Raw genomic sequence first — 26,986 nt, 5'->3', positions numbered from 1 at the left:
CTTTGAGGCTCCATTTCTGCAGTGCTGCAAGAGGGGAGAAAGTGAGTGTTAGCCCCCTTCTGAGCTTGGGCCTGGCGCTATGGCGCCATTGACACCATGGTAAATCCGGTACGGACTTCAGGTCAAGGTGCGTCCCAGCACCTTCGATCGGAGATTCCTACAGCAGTACCCCTATGGGCCACACACGCGCAGTGCCAGCCTCACAAGCTGTCAGTGTTTGAATAGCACGTGCACGGCCCGGGCTCCTCAGTTCCTTCTCTACAATGGAGTGTGTTCCAGATTCCGAAGTGAAGGGGAGAAGGGTGGGTAGTGGAGTACCCACAGGGACACTCATCTCGAAGAACGTCAATTACTGCACAGGGTGAGTAACCTCCTCTTCTTCGAGATGTCCCTGTGGGTGCTCCACTTCAGGTGACTGAAAAGCAGTATCCCTTAGGATGGTTGGGACTTCAGATCAGATAAGAAGGCTGTTGACAAGACAGCTCTACCCATCTTGGTGTCGGATGCTTCAGTGTGCATGAGAGCATAATGATCAGCAAAGGTAACGTTCGATGCCCAGGTAGCTGCCTTGCATAGGTCAGAAAACGGAACATTACGGAGAAAGGCAGTGGAGGTGGAGACAGCTTTAGCAGAGTGTGTCCTAATTGATGTCGGAGGGTGTATTTGCTTCAGTTGGTAACAGAGATGTATGCAGTCTGCAATCCATTTGGAGAGTCTCTAGGTAGAGACAGCTTTTCCCTGTGATTGCTGAGTGGTAGAGACAAAAAGTTTGGGGCAGGTTTCTAAACGGTTTTGTTCTACCCGGGTTAAAGGATAGTGCCCTGTGCACATCAAGAGTGTGCATTGCTGTTTCAAAAGCATTAGCATGAGGTTTTGGGGAAAATGTTGGTAGGTGTATTGGCTCATTGAGGTGAACGGAAGAGTGTATCTTAGGCAGGAACTTTGGATGTGTGCAGAGTGTGACCTTATCATGGAAGAACATGGTGTATGGAGGTTCTGCCATGAGCACTCCCATTTCTCCTACTCGTCTGGCAGACGTGATTGCTATCAGAAAGGCGGTCTTCATGGATAGGTGGAGAAGGAAGCACGTAGCCATTGGCTCAATGGGTTTATCCTTCAGGGCTTTGAGGACCAGGTGGAGGACCCATGGCACAGCAGGCGGTTTTATGTTTGGATGCCCTTCAGGAACCTTTTGGTTACTGGATGGGCAAAGACCATAGTGTTGTCGATCTTCTGGTGATTGCAGTGAGGTGGACCTTGAGCGAGCTCGTGGAAAGACCTGATGTTTTAAGGTCCAGCAGATAATCCAGTATCAGTGGGAGTGGGGCAGAAACTGGGGAGGTCTGTTTGGCAGTACAGCAAGATGTGAACCTCTTCCATTTATGTAGGTAAGTAGTGCGCGTGGTGTGTCCTGCTGTGTAGTAGAACTGTCCGCACTTGCTCAGAACATGTTAACTCCTCATTAGAGAACCATTGATTAGCCAGGCCCTCAGGTGGAGTCATTGTATGTCGGGGTGAAAGGATATGGCCCCTGCGATGTGATAGGAGGTTGCTGGGGGTGGGGGGGGGAAGGGGAATCGGTGGCTTGACCGACATCCACATGAGGAAGGGATACCATGGTTGTCTGGGCCACGATGGAGCTATTAGAATGATGTTGGATTGGTCTGTTCTTGTCTTCTGTATTACTCTGTTCAACAGAGGTATTGGTGGAAACGCATACATGAAAGGTTCCATGGGAGCATGAAGGCATCTCCTCAAGAGTGTTTCCCTAGGCCTGCTCTGGAGCAGACTGTCGGGCGTTTTTTGTTTATTGCCATGGCAAATAGATCCAGTTGGGGATAACCCCAGGTCTGAAAAATGCTGGATAGAATGGTGTCAAGTTCCCACTCGTGCTGTATGGGGAAGGATTGACTAAGCTCATCTGCGGTGGTGTTCTGAGAAGCGGGCTGGTATGAGGTGGAGATATGGATATTGTATTGAAGGCACCAGTTCCATAGTTTTACCGCCTCTGTGCAGAGGGTGTGGAACTGGGCTTGGGCTCCCCCATGTCTGTTCACGTAAAACATACATGCGATATTGTCGGTCATGATCCGAATTCTGCGGTTTTGGATAATGGGAAGGAAATGGAGGCAGGCATTGCGTATGGCTCTGAGCTCTAGTAGATTTATGTGAAGCTTAGTTTCTGTAGAGGACTAGAGGCCCTGAGTGGTGAGGTGGTCCATTTGCGTGCCCCATCCTGTGAAGGATGTATCTATAGTGATGGTAATTGAAGGGGGTTCTTGTCAGAAGGGAACCCTGGCACAGAGGTTGATAGGAGAGTTCCACCACAGGAGCGAGTCCTTGACTTTCGGGGGCATAGTTAGCAATTTGTTTAATCTTTGGATATTTGGTTTGTATACTGGGGCTAGCCACCTGTGAAGGCATCGCATGTACAGGCGGACTTTTGGGACCACAGATGTGGAAGTGGCCATGTGTCCTAACAGCTGCAGGGAATCTCAGACTATAATCTGTGGCTGACACATATCTGGGTAATGAGAGTGCCCATTGCGTGGAATCTGTCCTGGGGAAGAGAGGCAAGACCCGTGGTGGAATCCAGGTGGGCCCCGATGAAGTGGATTGTTGGGTAGGTCGTAAGGTAGATTTGTTTCTGTTTATTTGCAGACCCAAATGGCATGGAAGCAGTGCACGGTTGCAGAAGTCACTCGGATCGCCTCCAATTGAGTGGGGCACTTGAGGAGACAATTGTCTAGGTAAGGAAAAATGAGGACTCCTTTCTTTCTGAGATGTGCTATTATGACTGCTAGTACTTTTCAGAAGACATGTGGGACAGTGGAAAGGCCAAAGGGCGGGACCCTGTATTGATAATGTTCCATTCCCATGGCAAATCTGAGAAAACGATGATGGGGCAGGATAGTGACATGGAAATATGCGTCCTGGAGGTTGAGGGTTGAAAACCAATCTCCCTGCTCCAGCGCTGGAATTATTGTTAGCAGAGTAACCATCCGGAATGTCTGTTTCTTGACTAACTTGTTTAGACATCGAAGATCAAGGATAGGGTGCCATCCACCATTTTTCTTTTCTGCCAAGAAGTAGTGTGGGAGTAAAACCCTTTCCCTCTATGTTGAGCTGGTACCTGCTTTCTCACTCCTAGTTGTATGAGGTGCTGTACCTCCTGACGGAGCAAATGTTCATGGGAGGGGTCCCTGAAGAGGGAGAGGGTGGGAGGGTGAGTAGGGGGTAAGGAGAGGACAGGGATGGCATAACAAGATCTGATCATTTCCAGGACCCATCTGTGCGTAGTGATGGCTTCCCAACTGGTAAGAAACAGGCGTAGATGGTGTCCAAAGAAATGGATGGTTGAAATTGGTGCTGAAGAGGGAGTGAGGCTTTCTTTCTATACCCTCAACCAAGACTTCAAATTTATTTGAGGTAGGAAAGTGGGTCGCCGTCGTTTATGGAGGGCGATGTCCTTGGGTTCTGGGTTTATGGCATTGTTGTTACTGCATATCATATTGTCTGAAATGTTGATTTGGTGCAAAAGCATGGTAGCACGACCGTTGGTATGGCTGATATCTGTACTGCCTCTTTTTTGGGCAGGTGGCTGGATGCCTAAAGATCTGAGTGTGGCAAGTGAGTCCTTCATGGAATGGAGGACCTCATTGGTCGTAGAGGTGAAGAACCTGTCCCCACTGAAGGGGAGATCTTTGACAGTGCTCTGTATCTTCTTGAGAAAGGAGGAAGAAGCAAACCACCAGGCATGCCGCATGATGATGGCCATGGCTGTGGATCTGGTGGCTGCATCTACAGCACTGAGGGCAGCCTGAAGAGCTGTGAGGGAGATCAATTGGCCCTCAGATACCACTGCTTTGAATTGTTGTCGTTTGTCTTCTGACAGATCGTCAATAAATTGCATTACTTCAGCGTAATTTTTGTGGTCATATTTTGCTAAGAGCGCCATGTAATTAGCTACTCGATATTGCAATTTGGAAGATGAATACACTTTGCGCCCAAAGGAGTCCAGTCTCTTGTTATCGTTGTCAGATGGGGTAAATTGGAAGTACTGGTGCTTATTTTTCTGATTGGCCGCCTCAACCACTAGTGAATTGGGTGATGGGTGTGTAAATAGAAACTCGGAACTGGTCAACAGGACAAAATATTTGCGGTCCAGTCTCTTGCTAGTGGGGGTTATCGTGGCCGGGGTCTGCCAGATAATTTTAGTGGGTTCCATGAAGGCCCCAGTAATTAATAGGGCTATTTTTGATGAGGTGGTAGCTTGTAATAGGTTGGTAAGCTCATGGTGGGTTCCTGGTACCTCCTCCAAGGTAATCTTGAGCTCATTGGCTACTCTTTTAAATAAGTCCTGAAAATGAGTGAGCTCATCAGTAGTGGAAGGTGGTGGGGACACCATGGCCTCCTGTGGTGGCATCGCCATAGGAGAGGTGTGGGGAGCGATGTCCTGTGGAGGCAGAGCGGCTACTTCAGGTCTTATCTGCTTATCAGTTAAGAAAGCATCGGGGAGGATCTAACATCTTTCCTATGGACAGCACGGTGAATGCCCGACTGTGTCGTGGTGTAGTTCCATGGACCCCGGTGTGGCCATTGCCCACGAAAGGGCATAGGTGGTCCCATCCAGCAGTTGCCATACCAGTGCGGGTAGCCACTAGGATAGGAGGATCGTGCTTTAGTTCGTCTCCCACTTGCAGATAATGGAATGTGGGAGGAACATTGTGAGGAAAACGTTCACCATCCTCCTCGTTCTCCTCTCCACTTGAGAGGCTTGAAGCGGTAGGGGAGTACTGTAGATAGGGTGCTGATGGTCTCGGTGCCGAGTAGCGGAGATTCAGGGGCATGGGACACTCTTAAGTCCCCTGGATGTAAAACTGAGGTGGTGCAGTGACTCCAGGTGCCGAATGATAAGGCAGGAGAGGAGTGAAGGGTGAGTGAAATGGAGCTGGTGCCACTGCAGTTGGTGCAGGCAGAGTCTGTGGAGGCATCTGCTGAGGCGGCATACGTGTCTGCACCGAAGGTTGCCCTGGGGGTGCATATTGTGCTGAAGGAGTAGGTGCCCCAGAGGTGGGCACTGTCTGGCAGGCAGGCGACATTACGTGGCTCGGGGCTGGGAGCGTCGGCTGCGGCGGGTGAGAAAGCGGCGCCACAAGATCAAACGGCGGCACCGTGACAGCTCTCGGCACCGTGCTGTCAAAGGTGGCCAAGGGAGAGCTGTAGGAGGCGGGCAGCTGAAAGCCCTGAGCCTCGGCACCAGGTAGCTGAGCAGCCCACTCACGGTTGGTGCCTCAGGTGCCGGCAGAGTCAAAAGTGCTGAGCCGCGGGCTCTGGTGAGGTGGAAGCCATCTGAGACTTTTTTGTTGAGGAGCAGCCCCTGAGGGGGGAGGAAGCTGGCCACTTCTTTGTTTTGTCCTTCTCCCTTGAGGGTTTTAAAGAGCTTTGCTGGCCAGGGTCTGAGGGAGTTTTCTAATAGGAGCAGTTTCAGTCTGAGCTGCGGGTCCACGCTTTGAGCTGGTTACAGTGGATGCATTTTTGGGATACATGAGACTCCCCCAACCCGCATACACACTGTGAATGACCATCCGAGATGGGGATGGCATCTGTGCAGGAGGCACATCTCTTGAAACCTGGGGAGCCGGGCATGTCCGTAGCCGAGGAGGTTTGGTTGGTTGGTTGGTTTTTAAATAACTCTAATAATGAAACTATTTTTCTTAAATAGTAACTCTAAAACCTAAACTGTCTAAATTATACTGAGAAACGAAACTAACTATGACTAAATCTGAAAGGACTGCTGAACTCCATCTCTAGCCGAAGATGGCAGAGAAGGAACCGAGGAGCCCGGGCCGTGCACGCGCTATTCAAACACTGACAGCTCATGAGGCAGGCACTGCGCGTGCACGGCCCGTAGGGGTACTGCTGTAGAAATCTCTGATCGAAGGTGCTGGGACGCACCTTGACCTGAAGTGGAGCACTCCCAGGGACATCTCTCTCGAAGAGGTGTTATTTACCCCTTCCCATAACACAAGAACCGGGGTCCCTCAATTCAATTAACAGGCAGCAGATTTAAAACAAACGTAAGGAAGTACTTCACACAGCACACAGTCAACTGAAGAAACTTGTTGCCAGTGTATGTTGTAAAGGCCAAAATTATAACTGGGTTAAAAAAAGAATGAGATAAGTTCATGCAGGACAGTTCCATCAAGAGCTATTAGCCAAGATGGTCAGGGACACAACCCCATGCTCTGCATGTCCCTAAGCTTCTAACTGCCAGAAGCTCAGACTGAATGAGAGGGGATGGATCACTTGATAAGTTGCCCTATTCTGCTCATTCCCTCTAAAGCATCTGGCAATGGTCGCTGTCAGAAAACCAGATCCTGAGCTAGATGGACCATTGGTCTGACCCAGTATGGATGTTCTTATCACTTTAAAAAAATAAAAATTAATGTTATAATCAAGTAATTACACAGTTAAAAATGCATCAAGCATATTAACTTTTGATGCTAACTTCAGTTTATTTCTCTCATAGGTTTAAATACAAAAAAATAGGAATGTAAAAAATTATGAACCTAGAGTTATACATGAAAGGGGACTGTTGTCCCCTTATTAAAACTCGGTGGGGGTGTTTTGGTTGGTTAGCTCCCAGTACCAAAAGAAAGCGGAAGGGTCGATGGGAAATCAGGACCTTGAGACTGACAGTCCCCAGGAACATTGAGGCCAATGCTCCAGGTCAGCCTGATCGACGGGGCAAGCAGGCTAATCAGGGAGTCAGGAGGCCAGGGGGTCCCATCCTCCGTGTGAGCTGGAATTGCCTGGGACAGAGAGTGGGGCCGAGCTAAGGAGAGAGCAGGGGCAGAGCTGTGCCAGACACTGGGGCCAGAAAAGCAGCCCCGAGGCAGGTCAGTGCTGGGAGCATAGTCACAGAAGCAGCCTACAGAGCAGACCTGTCATGGGAGCAGAGCTATAACAACCAGAGCCACACGGCACCAGAAAAGCAGCCCAGGGAGCTGGAGGCAGAGTGGAGCTGGAGCGTAGCAGCGTAGCTGAGGCAGAGTGGAGCTGGAGCAGTCTGGAGCCGGGTGCAGTGAGCAGGTGGGGAGAGCGAGGGGGACCCTGGGCAGTGGCCCAGCTCATGGAGACGCCCCACTCCAAGAGGCCTTGCAGGCCAGACTTGGAGGGGGATCATAACCCCAACAGGGTGGGGACGACACTGGGAAGAAGGGCCCTGCCACCTAAAGCCTGAGAGCATGTGGCCATCGCCAGAGCAAGTGTCCAACCCACGGCATCCCTGCAGCACAGCCAGGGCCTGAGAAGAAAACCTGGGACTTGTGAGGAACAGATGGAACTTCCCTTACATTTCAGAGACGCTGGTTGTGATGTCCCCGTGCCACAGAGTGGGGTGACAAGTTTTCCTTTAACCTTTCCCATTTTTTCCTTATTTTTTAAAATTGATTGCGGTTTAATAAATTGTATTTGCTTTGAACTGTATGTAATGATCAGTGGGTCAGGGAAGCATCCAGTGCAGAGAGAGTACCCTGGAATGGGGACACCCAAGCCCCTGCCCTAAGTGACCACGACAAGGTTGGGGATCGAGCCCCCCAGGAATCCTGGGCCCAGCCCTGTTGGGGTTACGAGGACTCTGCCACACAGGAGAGTGGAAGGGGAGCCTGGAGGTCAGGCAGGCCTCCGGGTTAAGGGAGTGGGAGCGAGGACTCAGATCCTTTCACTAGCCCACTTCACCGGGGTAGTGTATAAGCCAGGAAAGTTCCCCACAATAGCGGGACCCTTCCCCCGCTTACATACACAAGTAATAATAAATAAAATTCCTGAAGGAGGAAAGAAACCAATGTAGTTCCTACTTATTAGTAAGATTTTTACTGATCCCTTGATGTACACATCAAAGAAGCTTTCCAAGCTTGTGTGAAGTAGCAAATTTCACCAAGGTGGAGCAACTAAGTACTCATCCTAGTTCTTAATAATGCATTTGCACATTTATAATTTAGATGTAATAGAATTACCAAAATAAAACACATTTAAAAGGACACACAAAAGGTTACTTTCAACATCAGGATCTGCTACTTTCACTCTGCAGGCTCAGCATTTGCACTAGCAATTCTTTTGCTTTCCAACTCCAGATTTTCTACCGTTATGTTTCAACTCCCAGTATACTCCCTTCACACTCAGCCCATCCCTCTTACAAGACAGTTCTCCGCTTTAATGGGACCACACACCTCCACTAAGATATCATCTTCCCGTTCCCACTGAAGCCTCTTCTAAAATTCTATATCCTCCCATGATCTCTCCCCCTCCCACTCAGGCCATCTGAATTAATGAGCACAAATGAGTAAGCCTTGAGTTCTAATCCAGGCTCTGCCACTGACTTGGTGTGTGGCCTTTAGCAAGTCACTTCACCTCCACACCTCAGTTTCTCCATTGGTAAAATAGGGATAATTATACATACATTACCTACCTTATTGGATGGGGTGAATATTAATATGATTAATAACATTAATATTAAATGTTTGTGACATATTTTGACCACGTCAAGGGATATATAAATGCTCAATTATCCTGTGCCTACAGTTATTGGCACTTTGTAAGCTGCTTAAATAGATCATTTTTACAGAGAGAGAGAGCGAGAGAGAGAGCGAGAGACTCTTTCAAATTCCCAATCTAATAAACAAGGCTTCATTTTGGTTCAAACGATTCTGATGATCACTGCAAAGACAAGGATGCACATTATCCCACAGAGAAAGAAGCCAACGCTTAATTGTATGTACAGTACTTGACACAATGGGAATCTATTCTTTCTGGGGCCTTTGGGTGCCACCATAACACAAATAAATAAATACACACACCTCAGCTCATACATATTGGTTGCAGAAGCCAGAACTTTATAATAAGCATCAATATTGTTGAAGGCTTAATACAAGAAAATACAGAGAATGGCAGATATTTATAAATAGAATACTAATGCTGATGTTAATAAATTTTTTTTTTATGATGAAATACCAGTTATCGTGTTTTGGAAATGTCAAACTTTGCAACTGCATAAAGGGAAAACAGGGATTCTATTTACACAAATATTTAACCACACAAATGAGAGCTATTAGCCACCACAAATTCCATGTCTTGCTAATATAATTTCCTGCTAACACAAGCTCCTAAGTACACACAAAAAATATAGGTGTGACAGGTTCAGTCAGAGAGCCCCCCCGGGACTGTCACCTGATATGCTAAAATTACCTCTGATCCTGTTTTCCCTGATGGCTTGGGATTCCAGAATCCTGCTTTGTTGAGCCAGACACGCTAGCCTGCTGCAACACAGACCCAGGTCTGAATCACGCCCCCAAAGCTGCAGACTAACTGAAAACCACTCAGCAGGTCACCTGTCTCCAGCACACAGACACCCAGTTCCCAATGGGATCCAAACCCCAAATGAATCCGTTTTACTCTGTATAAAGCTTATACAGGGTAAACGCATGAATTGTCCGCCCTCTATAACACTGATTGAGAGATATGCCCAGGTGTTTGCTCCCCCAGGTATTAATCCCTTACTCTAGGTTTACTAATAAACAAAAGTGATTTTATTAAGTATAAAAAGTAGGATTTAAGTGGTTTCAAGTAAGAACAGACAGAACAAAGTAAGTTACCAAGCAAAATAAAACAAAACACGCAAATCTAAGCCTAATACATTAAGAAACTGAACAGAGGTAAATCTCACCCTCAGAGATGTTCCAATAAGTTTTTTTCACAGACTAGACTCCTTCCTAGTCTGGGCCCAATCCTTTCCCCGGTGCAGTCCTTGTTAACTCCAGTTGAGGTGGTAACTAGGGGATTTCTCATGACTGGCAGCCTCCTTTTTTCTGTTCCACCCCCTTTTATAGCTTTGGCCCAAGGCGGGAATCTTATCCCCACCCATTCTTCTAAATAGAAAAGCACCAAGTTTAAGATGGAATCCAGTTCAGGTGACATGATCACATGTCACTGTAAGACCTCCTCCTTCATTACCTAGTAGCTAGAAGACAAGTACACAGGAAAGGTTGCAGGTAAACAAACCCATTCACAGTTCATTGATTCTGAAGCACCCTTAATGGCTTCCACTTAACATGTATACATCAGTAATACAAGTTTATATCTTATTCTCCTAACATAGAAATAATACATGCAAAGAAATAGGATGACCACACTCAGTAGATCATAAGCTTTGTAATGATACCTTACAAGAGACCTTTTGAATAAATCATATTCCAGTTACATCATATTCACACTCATAAGCTATTTCCATAAACATATGGAGTGCAATGTCACAATAGGAACTATACATCAAACAACAAAGTTTAATATTGGCAAAACTTATGAAAAAAGATGTAAGTAAAAGATGTAGAGCCGCCATTATACAAATAATCTCTTATGTCATCAGCTACTGCGAACCTCCACATAATAGGCCACAGACCCACAGATAATTGTTGCACTACCAAATGGAAATTTGAGGAGCAGGGGAATAGAATCACAGGGAATGAGAGTCGTCGTGACATAGCAAGAAATCTGTCTGCACTTTAAAATAATTTGAGAGAGCATGTGAGCACAATTAAACTTGCACTGAGCCTTCCCAGTCACAATTTGAAGATCCTTCAGTTCACACCACCTCTAGGAAAATGGATGATGATGGCAATGGTGTAGCCAAACATGTTTCTCTCTTGGACACTGAAAGGATGGGAAGTCATCAATAGAGAAACAATATGGTTATTACAAAACGAATTAACAAATACAGTGAAATAAAGACATCTTCCCTAAATGGCAGAATTCCAAATAAAGACAGAACATATTCAGACAGCATTCCCCACAACACCAAGCACATACTTGAACACTTACCCAAGAAGTCACGTAGCAACATAAGCAAAAGTTACATACACATAAATCTACACATTCTTTTCATTGGAAATCTTAAATAAGATTTTTATTTTTGTTAAAAACAAGAGCTGTGTATTTCATATTAAACCTATTTTTTGTGGTTTCTTCTCTTGCCCATTCCATATTGCATCAATTTAAAAGTTTTCTTTTATCAACACAAAGGCACCTTTAAAAGATACTTTGAACTGGTAAAGGGGTTTTCCTGTTAAGCTATTTATCCCTCCAGTACTATATAAAACCTTTCTGAAGTGCAATACACATCCTTATAAAGAAGGCCAAATTCTCTCTTTGACCTATATGTTCACACAAAAAAGCAGTGACCAAGAGGAGAATCAGGAGGAAGAAATGGTATCCCTTCTGGTTTCACGCCAACCTCAGCTCAGGAGTAGTAGTTCCTAAAAGAGGTTTATGTCTTGATCCAGTGGTGGTTCCACAAACTGGCCACAGCTCAGAAACTCCTGTTCCTGGCAGGAATAATATGCACGTGGAAAAGCATAACATGGGGCTGCAAAGAGGCAACATTTGGCTCTTACTTTTATTTATTTATTTTTTTTTTTAAAGTTGGTCTTTGATGATGTCAAGTTTCCCCTCCCCTCCCCATCCATCAAAACACCTGGGTACAAGGAATAAGCAGCAAAGTTTTACTGAAATGAATGAGATACTTATGTATTTGATCTTGTAGGACTGTGTATTAAATCTGAACTACTGTCTCTGGGGATTCTTTGAAAGAGCATAACTACATCAAACAGCGGTGTAGTTTCATTTCACAAATTCCTATCAATAAAACAATTACACCGTTAATACACTTTTGTAGCAAGTTTAATGCATACTGTACAAAATGTTATACCTAATTTTTTCTCTGTTTGCTTAATCCAGTTCCATAAAAAACATTTATGCTACTGTTTTGATGGGACCATGTGCCAAGAATTTGCATTAATGTGTAGAAAGACAATGTGCAATGGGTGCAATTCTCTACCAGTCAGAGGGCCAGCATAAGGCATAAGAACCACCTAGCTCCCATTTAAGCCGTAGCCCGAGGGCTTAAGTGGTGCATCAGTCTTGTGCTGTCTGTCTGCACAGGGGTGAATTACATCCAACCAGAATATGGCAGCTCTTGTGTCTTACAGTGTTTTCTTATTCAGTTGTACGTGGGATATATTTTCAAAAAGTAGGAAACTCAACAACAAAACTCCAGCACAAATAATCAAGATTAAACTTCATCCCACAAGATAAAGGAATTCAGTATTAAAGTTCCATCTTCATCTGTAACTAATCCTCTCATGCTTAGGGACCATTTTGCAATTTATACCGCACAATATCTGAAGCCATCTCAGAGCCCATTTCCCTAAGCACAGCAAGATAAGCTTGGGGTGGAAGTGTGAACTCTGGTCTTGTCTTCGGTGCAGGGTTAACTCAGGGTATCAACACCTGAATTAGCTTAGCTCAAGTGAGCGAGGGCACACTGACTACACACTACGCAAAGCGATTGTGTCTACAGCTGATGAGTGGTGCTGACTCAGGCTGTAGCATGTATCCACTCTCAGGCCAGCCACCTTGAGTTAAAAGCCCCAATGCACTTGAGTTAAGGTTAGTGAGTGTGGCGGGGTCTCAAGTTAGAGGCAACACTTGAGTCATAACTTGAGTTAACTCAGCAGTGATGTCAAGCCTGGGGTATCCTTATTTCTGTGGGTCCACATCAAATCCAAAATGGTATTTTTATACAGATTCCAAAAATGGTGTTAAAAAGGACACAGATAAATACTATTTTATTATATCTAGTTAGAAGCCTGCTAATGATTTTTTTGCCTTCCACCAATAAGGAATTTTTACACTTGGCAATCATGATTTCTTTCTCCATTTTGGATGATGCTGAACATCGTTTGGTTGTTTTCTGCTACAGTTGTGTTCCATTGTGAGTAGAAAAATAATCTTTCCAAAAACAAATACAGTTGCATTTGCCATTCTTCAAACACTCAGACACAAATCAAAAAATAACAGGAGCGAACGTGAAAAGCTTTGCTTAATTCATGCAGAATTTATTGCAACTGAACCAAAATGAAGTTCACGCACTCAGAAGGGGCCCTGTTCCCCTCAAGATCTAATTCATATGGATGGTGAGGAAAGGGACTTGCAAGCAGGATGTTTGTACTATGTAAACAATGAATGCCAGTCGATTCAGGGCAGGGAAGTAGCAGAGGAAACAGGGAGGGATCAAATAGGTAAAGTTGTTCCAGGGGAGAGCTGGCTGCAGTGAAAGCAGGAACAAGAAGAGAATAGATTCTGGAATAGAAGGGAAGCAGCAAGCAGACTGAGGATGGATTGGGAAGTTATTAGAGAAACTGGGGAGATGCAGTGGCATAAACCACCTCATTTAGCTTGTTTGCTAAATGTCACTGTGGAGTCTACGCAGAATATTGGACCAAATTTGTGTCTGGTTTAACTACACTGATGGCTGTTCTTCTATGGCGTACACAATGTTTTAGCAAGATCTAAAAAATAAATAGCTCCATTTTATTCATATAAATGTGTAAAACATATCCATAAAAGATCCAGTGCCTTCCCCATTAGATAAATGTTATCAGATAGGTCAAGTCTGGAGCCAAAGACCTTGAAAGTATTGATTTAATTTATCTTAAACTGATGCATCTAAAAACAAGTCACCATCTCAATATTCTTGTCAGTTTTTTATTGTTTTTCATCGTAAAGACGAGCACATTTACAGCATACATGGATTGGATGAACTAGGAATATATAAAACACTAACCATATGTTTATGATATATTAATACCGCCCAAAAACAAATAAATAAAAGTATTTAAGTGCACAAAGCCTGGCAAATACAACAGTTTTGGGACAAAACAGTATTGTATTATACAATAATTTTACATATATAAATGAAACAAAAGGCAACTGTGCTGTGGGTGCTTTCACAGAACATACACAGAACATACTTGGCAACATTTTTTTAAACCTTAGTATGTTTTATAATTTAAAAAATGTACTCAAAAAGAACATTAGACAGAACTTCGTTTTACAATAATCCTTAATGTCTTTCCTGTGCAACAGAAAAGCTTAAACTCTCATGTGAAGGTTCCTATATGTTAGGTTAAAGTTTCACAGTTTTTCTTTTTAGATGAACTGCTCAAAATCTTACTGTTCAATATGCCCTTTAAGCAAGCCTATTTATGTGCATGTAATAACAATGTTGTATATATAAAATATTAGCCGAACAATGATGCTTTACATGAAGTACATAGAAATTGGAATATTCTCCACAAAATAATGCAGTACTTAAGTCTGGTGTTCCACTGCTTTAAAAAGGTGAGCAAAAAGCATGCACATAAAGAGTTTTGGAATTCTTTTAGATTAGGTGTGTATACAAAATAAATAAAGGTCACTATAATTTAGAGTGGATTTAATTATTAAGAACTCCATAATACTAGTGAGCAGCTCTAGTAATTGTAGTAACTCTCTTGCATTATTCCCCCTCCAAAACTGAACACAGAGTTCCAGTGTAACAATGTAAGAATTTATAAATATGCTTAACTACATGATTGAAAAATATATGAAATAAACTGATCAACTAAATGTCACCAGTGAGAAACTCTGAGTTCTACAGAGTACAGATTACATAAAAAGAAATGTGGTGTTTAATAATGGAATAGGGATTGCAGATTTAACAGAATGAATGGAATAATATAAATCCAAAGGATTCTTACTGAAAGTTGTTGGTTTTTTTTTTTTAACATGTATTTGTTTTACACATTGTCAAAAAACAAACACAGGTTGTTTCATTTGGGATGAACAGAGCCAGTGGAGTTCCCAAGGATTGTTTCTGCTATAGCCATGAATTAATTATTCAAAACAGGGACAGGACCATAAATACTTTTTACAGACTTCTAGACATATGCATATCTTACACAGTATTCGCCATTTTGTTATCTTAGTAAGGCTGAAATAATAATAAAAAGCTAGGTCAACAAAACAGTCTAACTGGCACGTGTGACACTGTTAAATGTTGAACTGCAAAAAGCAAAACGTGAAAACTACGGTACTTAAACCCCCCAAATTTATGTGGGAGCAGAATGAACATGATCAATAGAGCAGCGAGAACACAGACGAACACCAGGAAGACAGAGAAAGAAATAAGGAACTGCCACATACATACCTGGCTGTTGCTATTCTATTATGAATAAACTGACCTTGTTTCCCATTCTGAAGCCTACTTCCTTAAAATCCCAGGGGGAGTGAGTACTTGACTATTGTATATTGGGCTAAATGTGGCTAGGGAAGATTAATCCTGATAAAATCTGGAAATTAATGTTTACATTCATTTTTTAGAATGCATACCCTTTACAGAGACTATTTTCAAGGAGATCTGTTGAACATTTCTTATCAGATGCTTATCTGGTCACCTTAGTCATGAGATGGAATAAGTATGAGGTTTTAACACATTAACAGTTACTTTGTATCAAAATAGGACATTGCTAGATTCACCAGAAATATATGTTACGATAATCATAATCCCTGCACATTATTCTGACAGAGCTCAGCTGGGCAAAATGCAATGCTAAACAGAAAACAAATTTTTGTTATGGAAGGATTTGGGCAGTTGTGGACATTTATAGAGCATCGTTTGGTTAGCAGGTATTGAAAATATCATCAAAAAATTTTTTAGATACTAACACGATTGACCTGAAGTGATATAAAAAGCCATGGAAAAATGTGTTACTTAATACACAATACCATGATATTTACTGACTTGCCTGTTATGCTATAAGTTACACTACTGTAATGGGGAGATAAAACTGTATTTGAATTTTACAATATTGTTTGTTAGCATTCACCACTAATCAAATGCAATCACATAAGTGTTCGAAAAATTTAAAAAGTTTCTGAAATCAAATAAGGTGATTGTGGGTCCAATCCTGAGCCCAGTAAAGTCAATGGGAGTTTTAGACTAAGTTGGAGCAGGACAGGACTTCATGTCAGTATCTGGCCTTGTACATTACTAACTCCATGTATGAAAGACAGCATTATATATACAGTAAAACATTTTAAGCTCCTAACTTTTGTGTTGACATTCTTTTTTAAAAATTAAACCATTGTTGCTTGATTGTAACAATTCATTCTACACTCATCCGACTGCCCAGGGTCCAATTAATTTACTATTTACAATGTTGAGGTTTTATTCTCAGTTTTAAAAAGTATTATGAAAAGCTTACTCTCAAGTCAACTCAGTATAAAAAGATGTTATGTGGAACACCTGCCTAAACACCATTCATAAAGTCCTTGACGATCCTGGAGGTACCAAGCTATTTCCATTTAGGTAATTATTCAGTGCTACAGTATTCGTGCATTTTACATACACTGAAGGCTATTTAAATGGGCAGAGAGTCATCAAGCTAAGGTGTCAGAATAATCTTCATAGATTCCAATTCAATAAAGTAACATGCTCAATATAACCTAGTGAAATGTACAAAAATTGGTTATCTGGTCTCCATGACAAATTCATATATTAAACTAGAGTATATTCCCATGTTTTAATGGAACAGCTAATTACAGGACACAGTATGCTTATGTTTCAACTTTTCCATAAGTTCCTTCTGGAGGCCTGTAATGCTTTGGGAAAGCCTTCAGTTGCAGGGAATTAAATGCATACTTGCGACATCCAACATTCTTCATTGTATTTTCTCTTCGACAACCCTCACTGGGGAAAAAAACAAGCACAAAAAAATGACAGCAGTAAAAAGGAAAATAAATAAATAAAAGACTTAAACTAAGATGAAATGAACTGGTTATTTCATAGCATTAAAAAAAGTTGATTAGTTTCAATGGGTGTTTGTGGATCATTTGCCATTGGAAATATTAAAAATGGTGGATCATTAAACAATGCTATTAAGAAGCACATAGAATGGACACATGCTATGTTTAATTGCTAGTTTTGCATTTCTAAAAAGCAGCAGTGTATCTAATGGAACAAACTTTTATATTTGAGATGGTTTCATGTATTTCAGGATACTTTTACTGTGAAGTTTAAATGCCATTTCATTGCACATGGAATCCAAAAAACCTGCTGAAATAATTTACTAACGAATTAGCAGAACTGTAAGTTGAAAAAGAAAAACTGCTGATCTCTGAACAGAATTTTTAAAATAATTTTATTGTCCCCTGTATGGCAGTATTATCAAAGCTTACTTAAAGAGTGAATACAAAAATAATGACTTTTCAGATAACTTTGCATGCATAAATTAATTTGAAAATTAACAAACTGTACTAGCAGAATCTAAATCCTGAAACGCAAGCTTTGTATGGGTGGAAAAAAAGATTGGCTCCATGTACAGTCATCACACAAAACTGTTCAGAGTTTAGATTGCAAACCTAATGTTGCTATGCAGTTGCTCTATACCAGCAGAGGAGGCTCTGTGCTATAATGAAAGCTACCCCAGCTATAAGGCTTCTATATAATGGTTCTGAAATCTACTGCATAGTTCCTTTGATTGTATGCAAAATCCTTGTTTTCCAAAAACAGACTTACAAAGAGGAAGCACTTTTTAAAAAATGTAGGTTATAAGTTAACTTAGATTATCATGAGAATGTTTTCTTCTCTCTTTACTAGAGAAGGTAAAAAATGGATAATGATAATGGTTTAATGCTCTAGCTTGATGGTGTAATGTACACACCACCATCTTACGGCTGAAATGCTATATTATTCCCATTTTAAAGACAGATGAAAAGCAGCATGTAACATACCCCAGATAAACCACAGTGACTTAATTTAAAAGGTTGGTTTGGGGTTTGTTTACCTTTAAAAATCTTCTTCCAACATTGGCTCATGCTCATTGCTGGGCTTATTTGATTTTGGTTAATTAAACTGGTTGTAATTTTATTTGTTGCCTGTTTTAAATGCATTTGGCATTCTTACCTTTGTCTCCTAAAACCACCCTATTTAAAGTTTGAGGACTGCCTACTACAAATGTGCAGTAACTGTTTTTTATAGTATGGATCCCAATATGTACATTACACCATTATTTTGTGTTTTTACACAAAATACTGCAAAAATTGTTACAGCCAATTAAGTGAGTGAGATATATTGTGAAAATTTCTTGAATATATTTTCATGTCATGGACTTGAATTGCTTCAAAGGAGCCATTAAAATACACTTCCATAAAGGATTTGCTTTCCTTTTCTTGGACAAATTGTTTTTTTAAAATTGTAATTAAAACATTAAGTTTAATTGTGCAATGGTCTATATTATTATGTTCACCACTTTTACAAGACTAGGATAAATTTGGTACAAAGTATGCTTTGTGAAATCATTTGAAAACTCAATCTGCTGAACATTATTGTCTGCTGATCATTATTGTCCTGGTAAAATGTGTGTATCAACATTGTATGTGAAGTTATAAGATTTGGCTGTATAGCATTGTTATACATGTTTCAAGGTTAAGAAAAGCAGGCCCAAGCCAGTTTTTCCAGAGACAAAGACACATTGACACCTCAGCCAAGTGTTAAAGAGCTGTCACCTGCTTAAGCAGCCATTCTCCAGCAACGGGAAGGTGTGAATAAGAAATTTACATTCCATCCCAGGGACTTGTCAGATCTCATGTCCACAAAAGACTACTTGTCGCCTGCACTCCAGCTGGGGGCAATCCTCAAAGAGGGGAGGGTGATATAAGAATGATGGCTTGGCTACACTTGCAAGTTAAAGCACATTAAATCAGCAACGGGCTCCCTAACTCCTGAGATGTCCACACTGGCAAGACACTTAGAGCGCCTGGACTCTGCAGCTGGAGCGCTCCTGGTAATCCACCTCCACGAGAAGCATAGAGCTTGCCGTGCCCCGGCTGAAACAACCGGTGTCAGTGTGGACGACGCGGTGCATTATTGTGCTGTGATTGGCCTTTGGAAATGTCCCATAATCCCCTGAAGTGAAGTGGCCACTCTGGTCATTGCTTTGAACTCGGTTGCAGGCATGCGGATATCCCCTTTCAAAGCTCCGTTCTGACATCCGGCTGCTTATCTGCTCCAGGACACAGAGCAACCATTACTGTGGAATGCTGCTGCTGCTGCCGAGGCAGGTGTTCGTGCGTGCATGCATGAGTGAGTGAGAGAGAGAGGCGGGGAGGAGGGAAGGCCTGCTGCTGTCTGAACTGACAAGACAGCATGCTGACACACTCTCTGCCCCCCAAAACACATGGTCTCTCCCCCCCACATACACACAACACACTCCCTGTCACACTCCACGCCCACACCCTTTTGAAAAGCATGCTGCAGCCACTTGCACACTGGGATAGCTACCACAATGCACTGCTCTCTGTGGCGTTGCAAGAGTTGCTAATGTGGCTACACCACTGCGCTTGCAGCTGACAGTGTAAATACACGGCAGCATTTTCCCTGCTGCTGTCTCCGAAGGCTGGTTTAACTCCCAGAGCTCTACACCTGCAACTGTAGCCAAGCCCTGTGAGATTGTGGCCTCCCATTTTCCTCTCTCCTCCTTCATCTCTGCTCATAACATCAACGACTCTCAAAGAACTGAACTAAGGGGGCAGGATCTCAGGCTGAAAGTAGACCCAGCCTGTGAAATTTACTGCAGCATATGGTGAGACAAAACCTTTTGCTTTTAAGTTCATTTAGCTTGTTAAGTTAGGTATTAGCTTGCGTTTTACTCTTATTTTCTTTTGTAACCAATCCTGACTTTTATGCATCATCACTTGTAATCACTTAAAATCTAATCTTTCTGTCGTTAATAAACATATCTTATTGTTTTATCTTAACCAGTGTGTTTGGATTACAGTGTGTGGGAAGCTCCATTTGGGATAACAAGGCTGGTACATTATCATTTTCCTTTGATAAAATGACAGACTTCCTATGAGAAGGTACTGAGCAGTACAAGATGCACATTTCTGGAGGAACAAGGCTGGGACTAAGAATTTCTGGGTGTCACCCTATATGTAATTCATGAGTGACTGGTCAGCACAGATGTAATTTATCTGGGAGTGATTTTGAATACTGAAGGCTGTGAGAGCAGACCAGGAGTGGATGTTCTGACAGCAAAGAAGGGTAAAAGACACCCAAGGCTAGAGAATTAAGCTGTTCAACAGTCCAGATTGCAACCTGGGTAATGTCACAAAGGGACAGTAGCATGGGACACAAACCAGAAAGTTAGGGTATTCAATGGTAAGTTTAGTACTGTTCAGAATTCATCCCATCATGACTAGTTATTGCACATGTCTGAAGTGAGTCACAGTGATAGCGCTGCAAGGGCTTTTTTCCCCTCCTGTGAATGTGAAGACAAGATATAATATGCTGTCACATATCATCCTCTGTGCCAGATTTTTAACTGCTGTATACCATCGACTTCAATGGAGCTATGTCAGTTTATACCAGCTGAGGATGTGGCTTACTGTTTGACTGGAAACAATAGTGACCAGAAATATTAATTCATGGGTCACTTTTTCTTCGATGACCTAATAGTGAACATAAATCCTTATTTCACCACTGAGATTCCTAGACACAACTGAATGAGTTAGTAACAGCATACTGCACCAACTGGTAACAAGCTTCCTTAATTTTATTAGTTTTAGTCCTACCTTTAATATAACCTTAAACATGATCTAAAATATATTTTGATATGTGACCACAAAGGCATAACAATAATTGGTATTTTTACCTTAAATGTAGGGGTTATCTTTACCTTAAATTAATTAAAATATATCGCACCTTTACCCTAGTATCTGTCAACATTTAATTAAATGAATGTGAAAACTCCTGCCCAAAGGTAACCAGCTGAATTATAAGGTTACAGTATTGCTCCTTCATGCCACCACCCAAAGTTACTAAAGAGTGTTCTAAAATGCAAAGAATGGAGATCTTGTGCTGCTTAATACGTCTCAACTAATGGCACTTATGTTTATTACGCTGTCATTGATATGACATAACAGCCATCTCCTCATTAGAGATCCTACGCAAGGGTTTGGATCGAGCAAGGTGTCAAGTACGCCTATGAAGTGCTGAGCATCCTCAACTGAGCATCCGCTGAGTTCATTGGGAGTTCAGGCACTTGGCACTGTGCAAGACTGAGACCATAGTAAAGAACCAGAATCTTAATTTAATTATGTGACAGTTTTTGTGAAGAATTAATTTCTTCTGGTTGAGATCTGTTTGCAGCATACAGTAAACTTTTCAGTTCTGGAGACCTGAGTTTAAATATAGGCTAGGTCACAAACAAAGGATGAAATCTAGGCCCAAAGAAATGAAATTGAATTAAGTAGGCCTTTACTCACCCAAAGTAAGACTAATCGGCTTCTTAAATTAGAGTTCGATTTTGCAAGATGATGAGCATGTTGGCCCCAATCCAGCAAAGCATTTAAACTTGCTTAATTTTAAGCACATGAATAGTCCCACTGACTTCTATGGGACTAGTCATGTTCAAAGTTAAGCACATACCTGTTAGATTGGGCTAGTGTGCTCAGCACTTTGCCGGATCAAGGCCTTTGTCCATACTGGATGTTTATTCACATAATAAAAACACAGAATTTGGCACAAAAGGCAGGCTGTTCAGGGGACAAATAAGGCTGGAATCAGAAGTGTGTGAAGATCAGGGCTTAGATGCAGTGGCAGGATAATTTATACCTGCCACCAATTAGCTTTGTATTTTCTATTGCTGGCATGCCATGGCTTCAATTTCATTAGCAATAAGCTTTCCCAGACTCACTCCAGTATGTTTTTATAAAAACGAAATATAAATTTAAATAAATAGATTCACCTTTTTTTAAAAAAAACATAAGAGGGTATCTGGGGTGAGGGAGGGGATGGAAACCAGGAGACATTGTACTATATGATTTGATTTGGTGAGGACAAAGAAAATATAGCCATGTACTTTCTGATTTTGTTATAACTGGAAATTAAACATTTCCTGAATTTAAGAGTCTATTCTAACCTCAAAATTACATAGCTGCTTTTTCATCTTGCATTATTACTGGTCAGAAATGCTTCTAAAACATTATAATGAATGTATCAAAGTTACAGCTATCTAGGCTTTCTGAATGCTGCTATGTGCCTATTTGAATGAATTATAATAATAATGATAGAAATTACATATTAATTTACTGTCATCTATTTACCTACCTAGGTCCTTATGTGGCTCCCATAACCATAATATCTGTGCACCTAGCAAATATTTAAGAATAGAAATAACAGTAATACTTTGTCTATTGTCACTGCACAAAACCCAAATGCTTTGGCTTTGTAGTTCAGTGTAACCATGCTAAGGGAGCTAACTGATATACCTCTTTTCTTGCCTGGTATATTAAATGTCAACATAATTAACTTATAAGTTATTATTCTGATTCAGTATTCTCTTTTTTTATAATTTAAAAATGGAGCATCTTTCCCCAAGGAAGCATAAATGGACAATTGATCACTATCAGTCTATTTTTACTACATACTCCTTTTCTGAGAGTCATTCACTTAAATAGGTTACAAAAATGTATACCTGTAAACATAATGGAATAATATTGCATGCAGTACACTGCAATTCAAGGGTTTTTTTTTTAGTGGGTACAGTATATGCTACTGAAATAGATTTAAACATGAGAAAGGAACAAGACTATGGGTTCTGCAAACTGTTTACTACTGTAATTTAGCGATTATGCTTTGAAATGGAAGTAGAAAGGTGTCAGATTTGTTTATCTAGGTACATCTGTTATAAACCCCACCTATTTATTTTAAATTTTTCTCTTCATACCTCATAAAAATGAAAGGCAAGGTTAGCATACACTTAAAGATTATACAAAAAGATACAAATTCTTTTCAGACAGAGTTCCTTTCTCTGGAATACATGAAACAAGTAACACAAAACTGTATATATGAGAGAGACTCTTAGATCTGAAGGTAGGAGAAATATTTGGTAAGAGAAACTGATCTTCAGGCCAGCTAAAGTAACGAGGTAACAGCCAACTTCAGACTATGTTACAAGCACTGAAAGCATAACAATGGTTTAAACTTTGAATACAATTCCTCTTGATAAAATAATTTGATGTATATTTACACTTTAGTACAATATAAACGTAAAATTGTAAGGCATAATAATAATTCTTGGCAGACATTGCTATGACACATTCCTTTGTCCAGCAGGTATCAGGTGGCAATACATATTTAAGCACTTTTATCTATTTTTGTTTTTTTAAGCTTGTCTTCATTTGCAACGTAATCGGGCCACCAGGTATGCTACACTCAGAAACAGCCACACAATCAGTAAATTGGGGCTCAGAGCTAGTAAAGGAAAAGAGTAGAGGAGGCTGGGGTCTAGCCCGAAATCTCGGATGGGCACCAAGCCACTCAAGTTCTTCTGGGTGACTACCTCCCGTGTTCCAATGCTGTGAAAAGGAAGAAGTTTGGGAGAAGGGAAAATAAAACAGAAAGGAAAGCAGACATGCAACAAATGTATCAAAAGAGATGGGAAAACAAGGTGACCAAGAAGGGAAATGAAAAACATGGAAGAAGCCACAACAAAATCAAAACATGGAGTAAAGGAAGAGTGGAGTAATGCCAAAAAAATCACCACAATTACAGATAAAAAGAGAGAGAAAGAGAATAAAAAGAGAAAAATAAGAAAAAAATACTGTAGTCTACTGAAAAGAAATACATGTAGGTTGAACAAGAATGGTTTTCCATGTTCATTCTCTCAATTGGCCAAGCAATATTCCATGCTGCCCTGCCATGCTTCCACATGCTGCAAAGAAATGGAGCTCCAAAAAGCAACCTGAACATGAATAACCATTGTAATATTTGACCATTTCAAACATGCTTCAATATGAGTTGCAGTGAATTAATTCAACAGCCTCTGATCTGTCTGTTACAATGCAACAGATCAGATATTGTGCTTCAAAATAAATTCTACTTGTTCTCAAAATGCTTTTCAACACACACATTTGGGCAGTGTTTGATTTATGCAACTGTGGACATGGGCAATGGGGGAATCCCCAGGTCTCAGAATAATCATCTCAAAATGGACCCTCACTGCCCAGACTGTTTTTGAGCAAAGAGGGCCAACAGCAGAGAACACCTGTCCACTTTAGCTGAGGTTTCTCAGCCCAGCTCTTCCTTTTGAATCACTAGTCTGTTCTTACTACTGTCCTTTTTCAAAGCGCAAAGTCACAAACACCTGCAAGTTTGGGACCTAATCTTGTGAGTAACAAGTGCCTCTGTGCAAGATGCTGAGCAAACTCAACTCTCTTTGGCAGCTAGTAAGATCTCAGAAACTTCCTGGAGGTCCCTCAGGTAAGCAGGAATGAGGTGGACAGAGGAATATCTCTGTCTCCCCAACCCTTAGAAAGAGAGCGGGCACAGGAACATGCCCACAGTAGCTTCCCCTGCCTGGCCTGCTGCTGGTGAAGAATGGTGGTGGATTGAGGAGGAGTGGTATATGTGAAGTTAAGGTACGAAAAGGTGAACGTATTTGGGATAAGTGGGTGGGAATCAATATGTACTGGGGGGCAAAATAAATGGAGGGAGAATGCTGGGGAGTCGATGAAGGGAATGTAAATGGGTTTGGGTGTGAGTAGTGGAGGCAGTGAATGGAGAGCTAGAGCTGAATGGAAAATGTGATCAGTGTTAGAGAGAGATTAGACTGAATGGGTTGGATGAGGGACAAGGAAAAGATTTTTGATCTTGAAAGATGAGAGGAGAAGAAACAGAATATGGGGAAGGAGAGAGAGAGAGAAGACAACATGAGGGTAAAGAAGGAAGGAAGGAGGGAAGAAGCAGCACTGAAAGTGACAGGAAGACATACATCAAGGCTGAAAAACAGAGAATGGAAAATGAAGAGAAGGATGGGAAAAGGAAAAGAAAAAACAAAAGCACAGGAGATGAAGGGCTTGTCTACTCTTGAAATGATACAGCGGCATGGCTGCACCACTGCAGTTGCACCCCTTCAGCAGAAACGCTACCCATGCTGACAGGAGGGATTCTCCTGTTGGCCTAGGTAATCCACTGCCCCGAGAGGCAGTAGCTAGGTTGACAGAAAAATTCTTCCATCGACTTAGCGCTGCCTATACTGGGGATTAGGTCAGTTAACTACACCACTCATGGATGTGGATTTTTCACTTCCCTGAGCAACATAATTAAGCTAATTTAATTTTCTAGGGTAGGCCAGGCCATAGCAAGTCACCTCTTTACCAGCTCACGTAATATAAAACTGAATACCACAGGCATCCAGGTCAGTTACATTTATCCCAGGCTCATGCAGACACTCCTAAAGAGCAAAAAATCCTACATTAGGAACATACTAGATTGCGCCTAATAGTATGTGTTTCATTTGACAAAGTGAAATGCTCATAGTGAGAATAACTCTACAAAGGAAAGAGAAATGGAGGAGGAAAGTTCCTCACTAATCTGGCACTTGAATGTGACCTAAGGCTAACTGCAAGATTGCACTTTAAAAACAGATCCATTTCCCTCCATGTTATCCGATGGTTAGTACCACTGAAAAGATCCAACTTAGCTATACTAAAAAGGAACTATACTGCTGACGGTGATTAGATCCAAATACCTTGGATGACAGTCAGACTTCGGATCTGGAGGTGTCTGGCTTTATTGGCCTTTTGTTTGCTACTGTGTACAGAATTTCTGCCATATAGTACTTTGTAACATTATTACTACTTAAGGTGCTGTGTCAAGATACCTCAGATTCTAACATCAAGGGATTGCACAGGTTTCATACATAGCATGAATGAGTCCACTATTACAAAACCATTAAACTAAGTGAGAAAAAGAACGACTACTGGCAACCAATCAAATCTAGGAGTGAAATCATTTAAATCATTTAAAAAACAAAATTTACCAGAGTAAGAGGCTGTATCCTGTGAAGTATTTTCTTGTAGGCAATTGAAGATTAAGAAAGGGTCAAATAGCAAAAACATACAGAAAGGATAAGAGAATTGAACACTTTAGAGAATTTGGTGAGAAGACACACAGTACAATACGTTCAGTAAGAGTGAATGTCAAAAACAGGACTCAACAGCATTGCTGAACTACATTAATAGAGACTAAAACTGGATTTCTTATCCTTTCTTTTGGTATGTGAAATACGGAGTTTTCCAGCAGTGCTTGAAACAAGGCATTGAACAACAATAAACAGATATTTTTTTTTAGTATTCAACTCTGCAAACATGTCTGCTGCTTCAGAATACAGAACATTGTTAAATTGATGAAAACAGAACACTGACAGGTTTGATGGGGTTTGGTTGCTGTATCATGAAACACTCATAATGACAATTTGCCCAGTGAGCAAACTGTTTCACTGCTAAGGAGTAAGCATAGCAAACCAGTGCAACCTGCAGATGCGAACCCTTCACATAAGAAAGAACAGAAAGGTCACCTCTGAGAAAACCTCCTGATCAAAAACTAAATTAAAAAGATAGCACCATAATGGCAGCCAAGGGTATGTCACAATCATTGCGACTTTCAAGGGGGCATTAGTCTTCTATGCTCAACTGGTAGCTCAGCACTGACAGTCTGTTTGAAAGTTCTCTCTTATGTGCTTCTCTGAACACTTCCAATACATTGTCGAAAACTAAGGTTACAAATTGTTTCTTGCCCCTTAAAGAGCACCTTGTGCAAATTCGGCAATAATCAATTTTACTTTGCACAGGTCAAGGAATTTAAGATTGAAAGAGAGACAGTCTGACAGCCAGCTATAGCCTGTACTTTATTTTTTGATGGAACTGATCCTTTCCCAAAGAGAGACAACCACGCATCTGCAGTTTACATGGATCCTGAATTAGGAATAAGTGACTAGTGAGCAGTCCAACTCTTACCTCCTCATGCACTCCAGTGCCTGGGTGAAGACCTGAGGAGCCATTCCATGTTCATGCTGCAGGATCAAACACTGCTCTAGAGTCACTGACATGGCTGTCCTGTCCTTGGCACTTTTACAACTTGTAAATCGAACACCATTTAGTCTCCGGCATATCTAGAAGTGGGATATACAATTCATTATTTCTTCTTTGTGGGAAACACTCTGGCTAAGAGAACACACTTATTTTCCCTCTGAAATTGCATTTT

General features: G+C 41.5%; 1 protein-coding gene and 1 long non-coding RNA gene across 45 annotated transcripts in view; one reads left to right on the top strand and one right to left on the bottom strand.

Annotated features, from left to right (window-relative positions):
* LOC119566241 lies at window positions 1–3,922 on the top strand. Of its 2 annotated transcripts, XR_006287780.1 has the most exons (3): window positions 1–41; window positions 1,699–1,956; window positions 2,662–3,922. It is a non-coding gene; the product is annotated as an uncharacterized LOC119566241 (long non-coding RNA). The 2 variants fall into 2 exon arrangements; XR_006287779.1 differs by having other exon boundaries at window positions 1,699–3,922.
* A 9,666-nt stretch (window positions 3,923–13,588) lies between these two features.
* Window positions 13,589–26,986, bottom strand: part of INPP4A (inositol polyphosphate-4-phosphatase type I A) — a 196,002-nt gene continuing 182,604 nt past the window's right edge. For 28 of the 43 annotated variants that reach the window (XM_037898604.2, XM_043537526.1, XM_037898619.2 and 25 more), the window contains 2 exons: window positions 26,740–26,894; window positions 13,589–16,627 (listed from right to left, as the gene is read on the bottom strand). In XM_037898604.2, the coding sequence (XP_037754532.1) occupies window positions 16,495–16,627; window positions 26,740–26,894 (288 nt within the window). In that variant the 3' untranslated portion in view covers window positions 13,589–16,494. Of the gene's footprint in view, window positions 23,299–26,739; window positions 26,895–26,986 lie in introns of all 43 variants that reach the window. The other 15 variants (XM_037898601.2, XM_043537560.1, XM_037898599.2 and 12 more) reach the window with 1 other exon arrangement.

The sequence above is a fragment of the Chelonia mydas genome, chromosome 1, assembly GCF_015237465.2.
Source record: "Chelonia mydas isolate rCheMyd1 chromosome 1, rCheMyd1.pri.v2, whole genome shotgun sequence".
In the NCBI taxonomy this organism is placed as follows: domain Eukaryota; kingdom Metazoa; phylum Chordata; order Testudines; family Cheloniidae; genus Chelonia; species Chelonia mydas.
The sequence above is the reverse complement of the archived record's forward strand: the minus strand, read 5'-3'. Positions and strand labels throughout refer to the sequence as shown.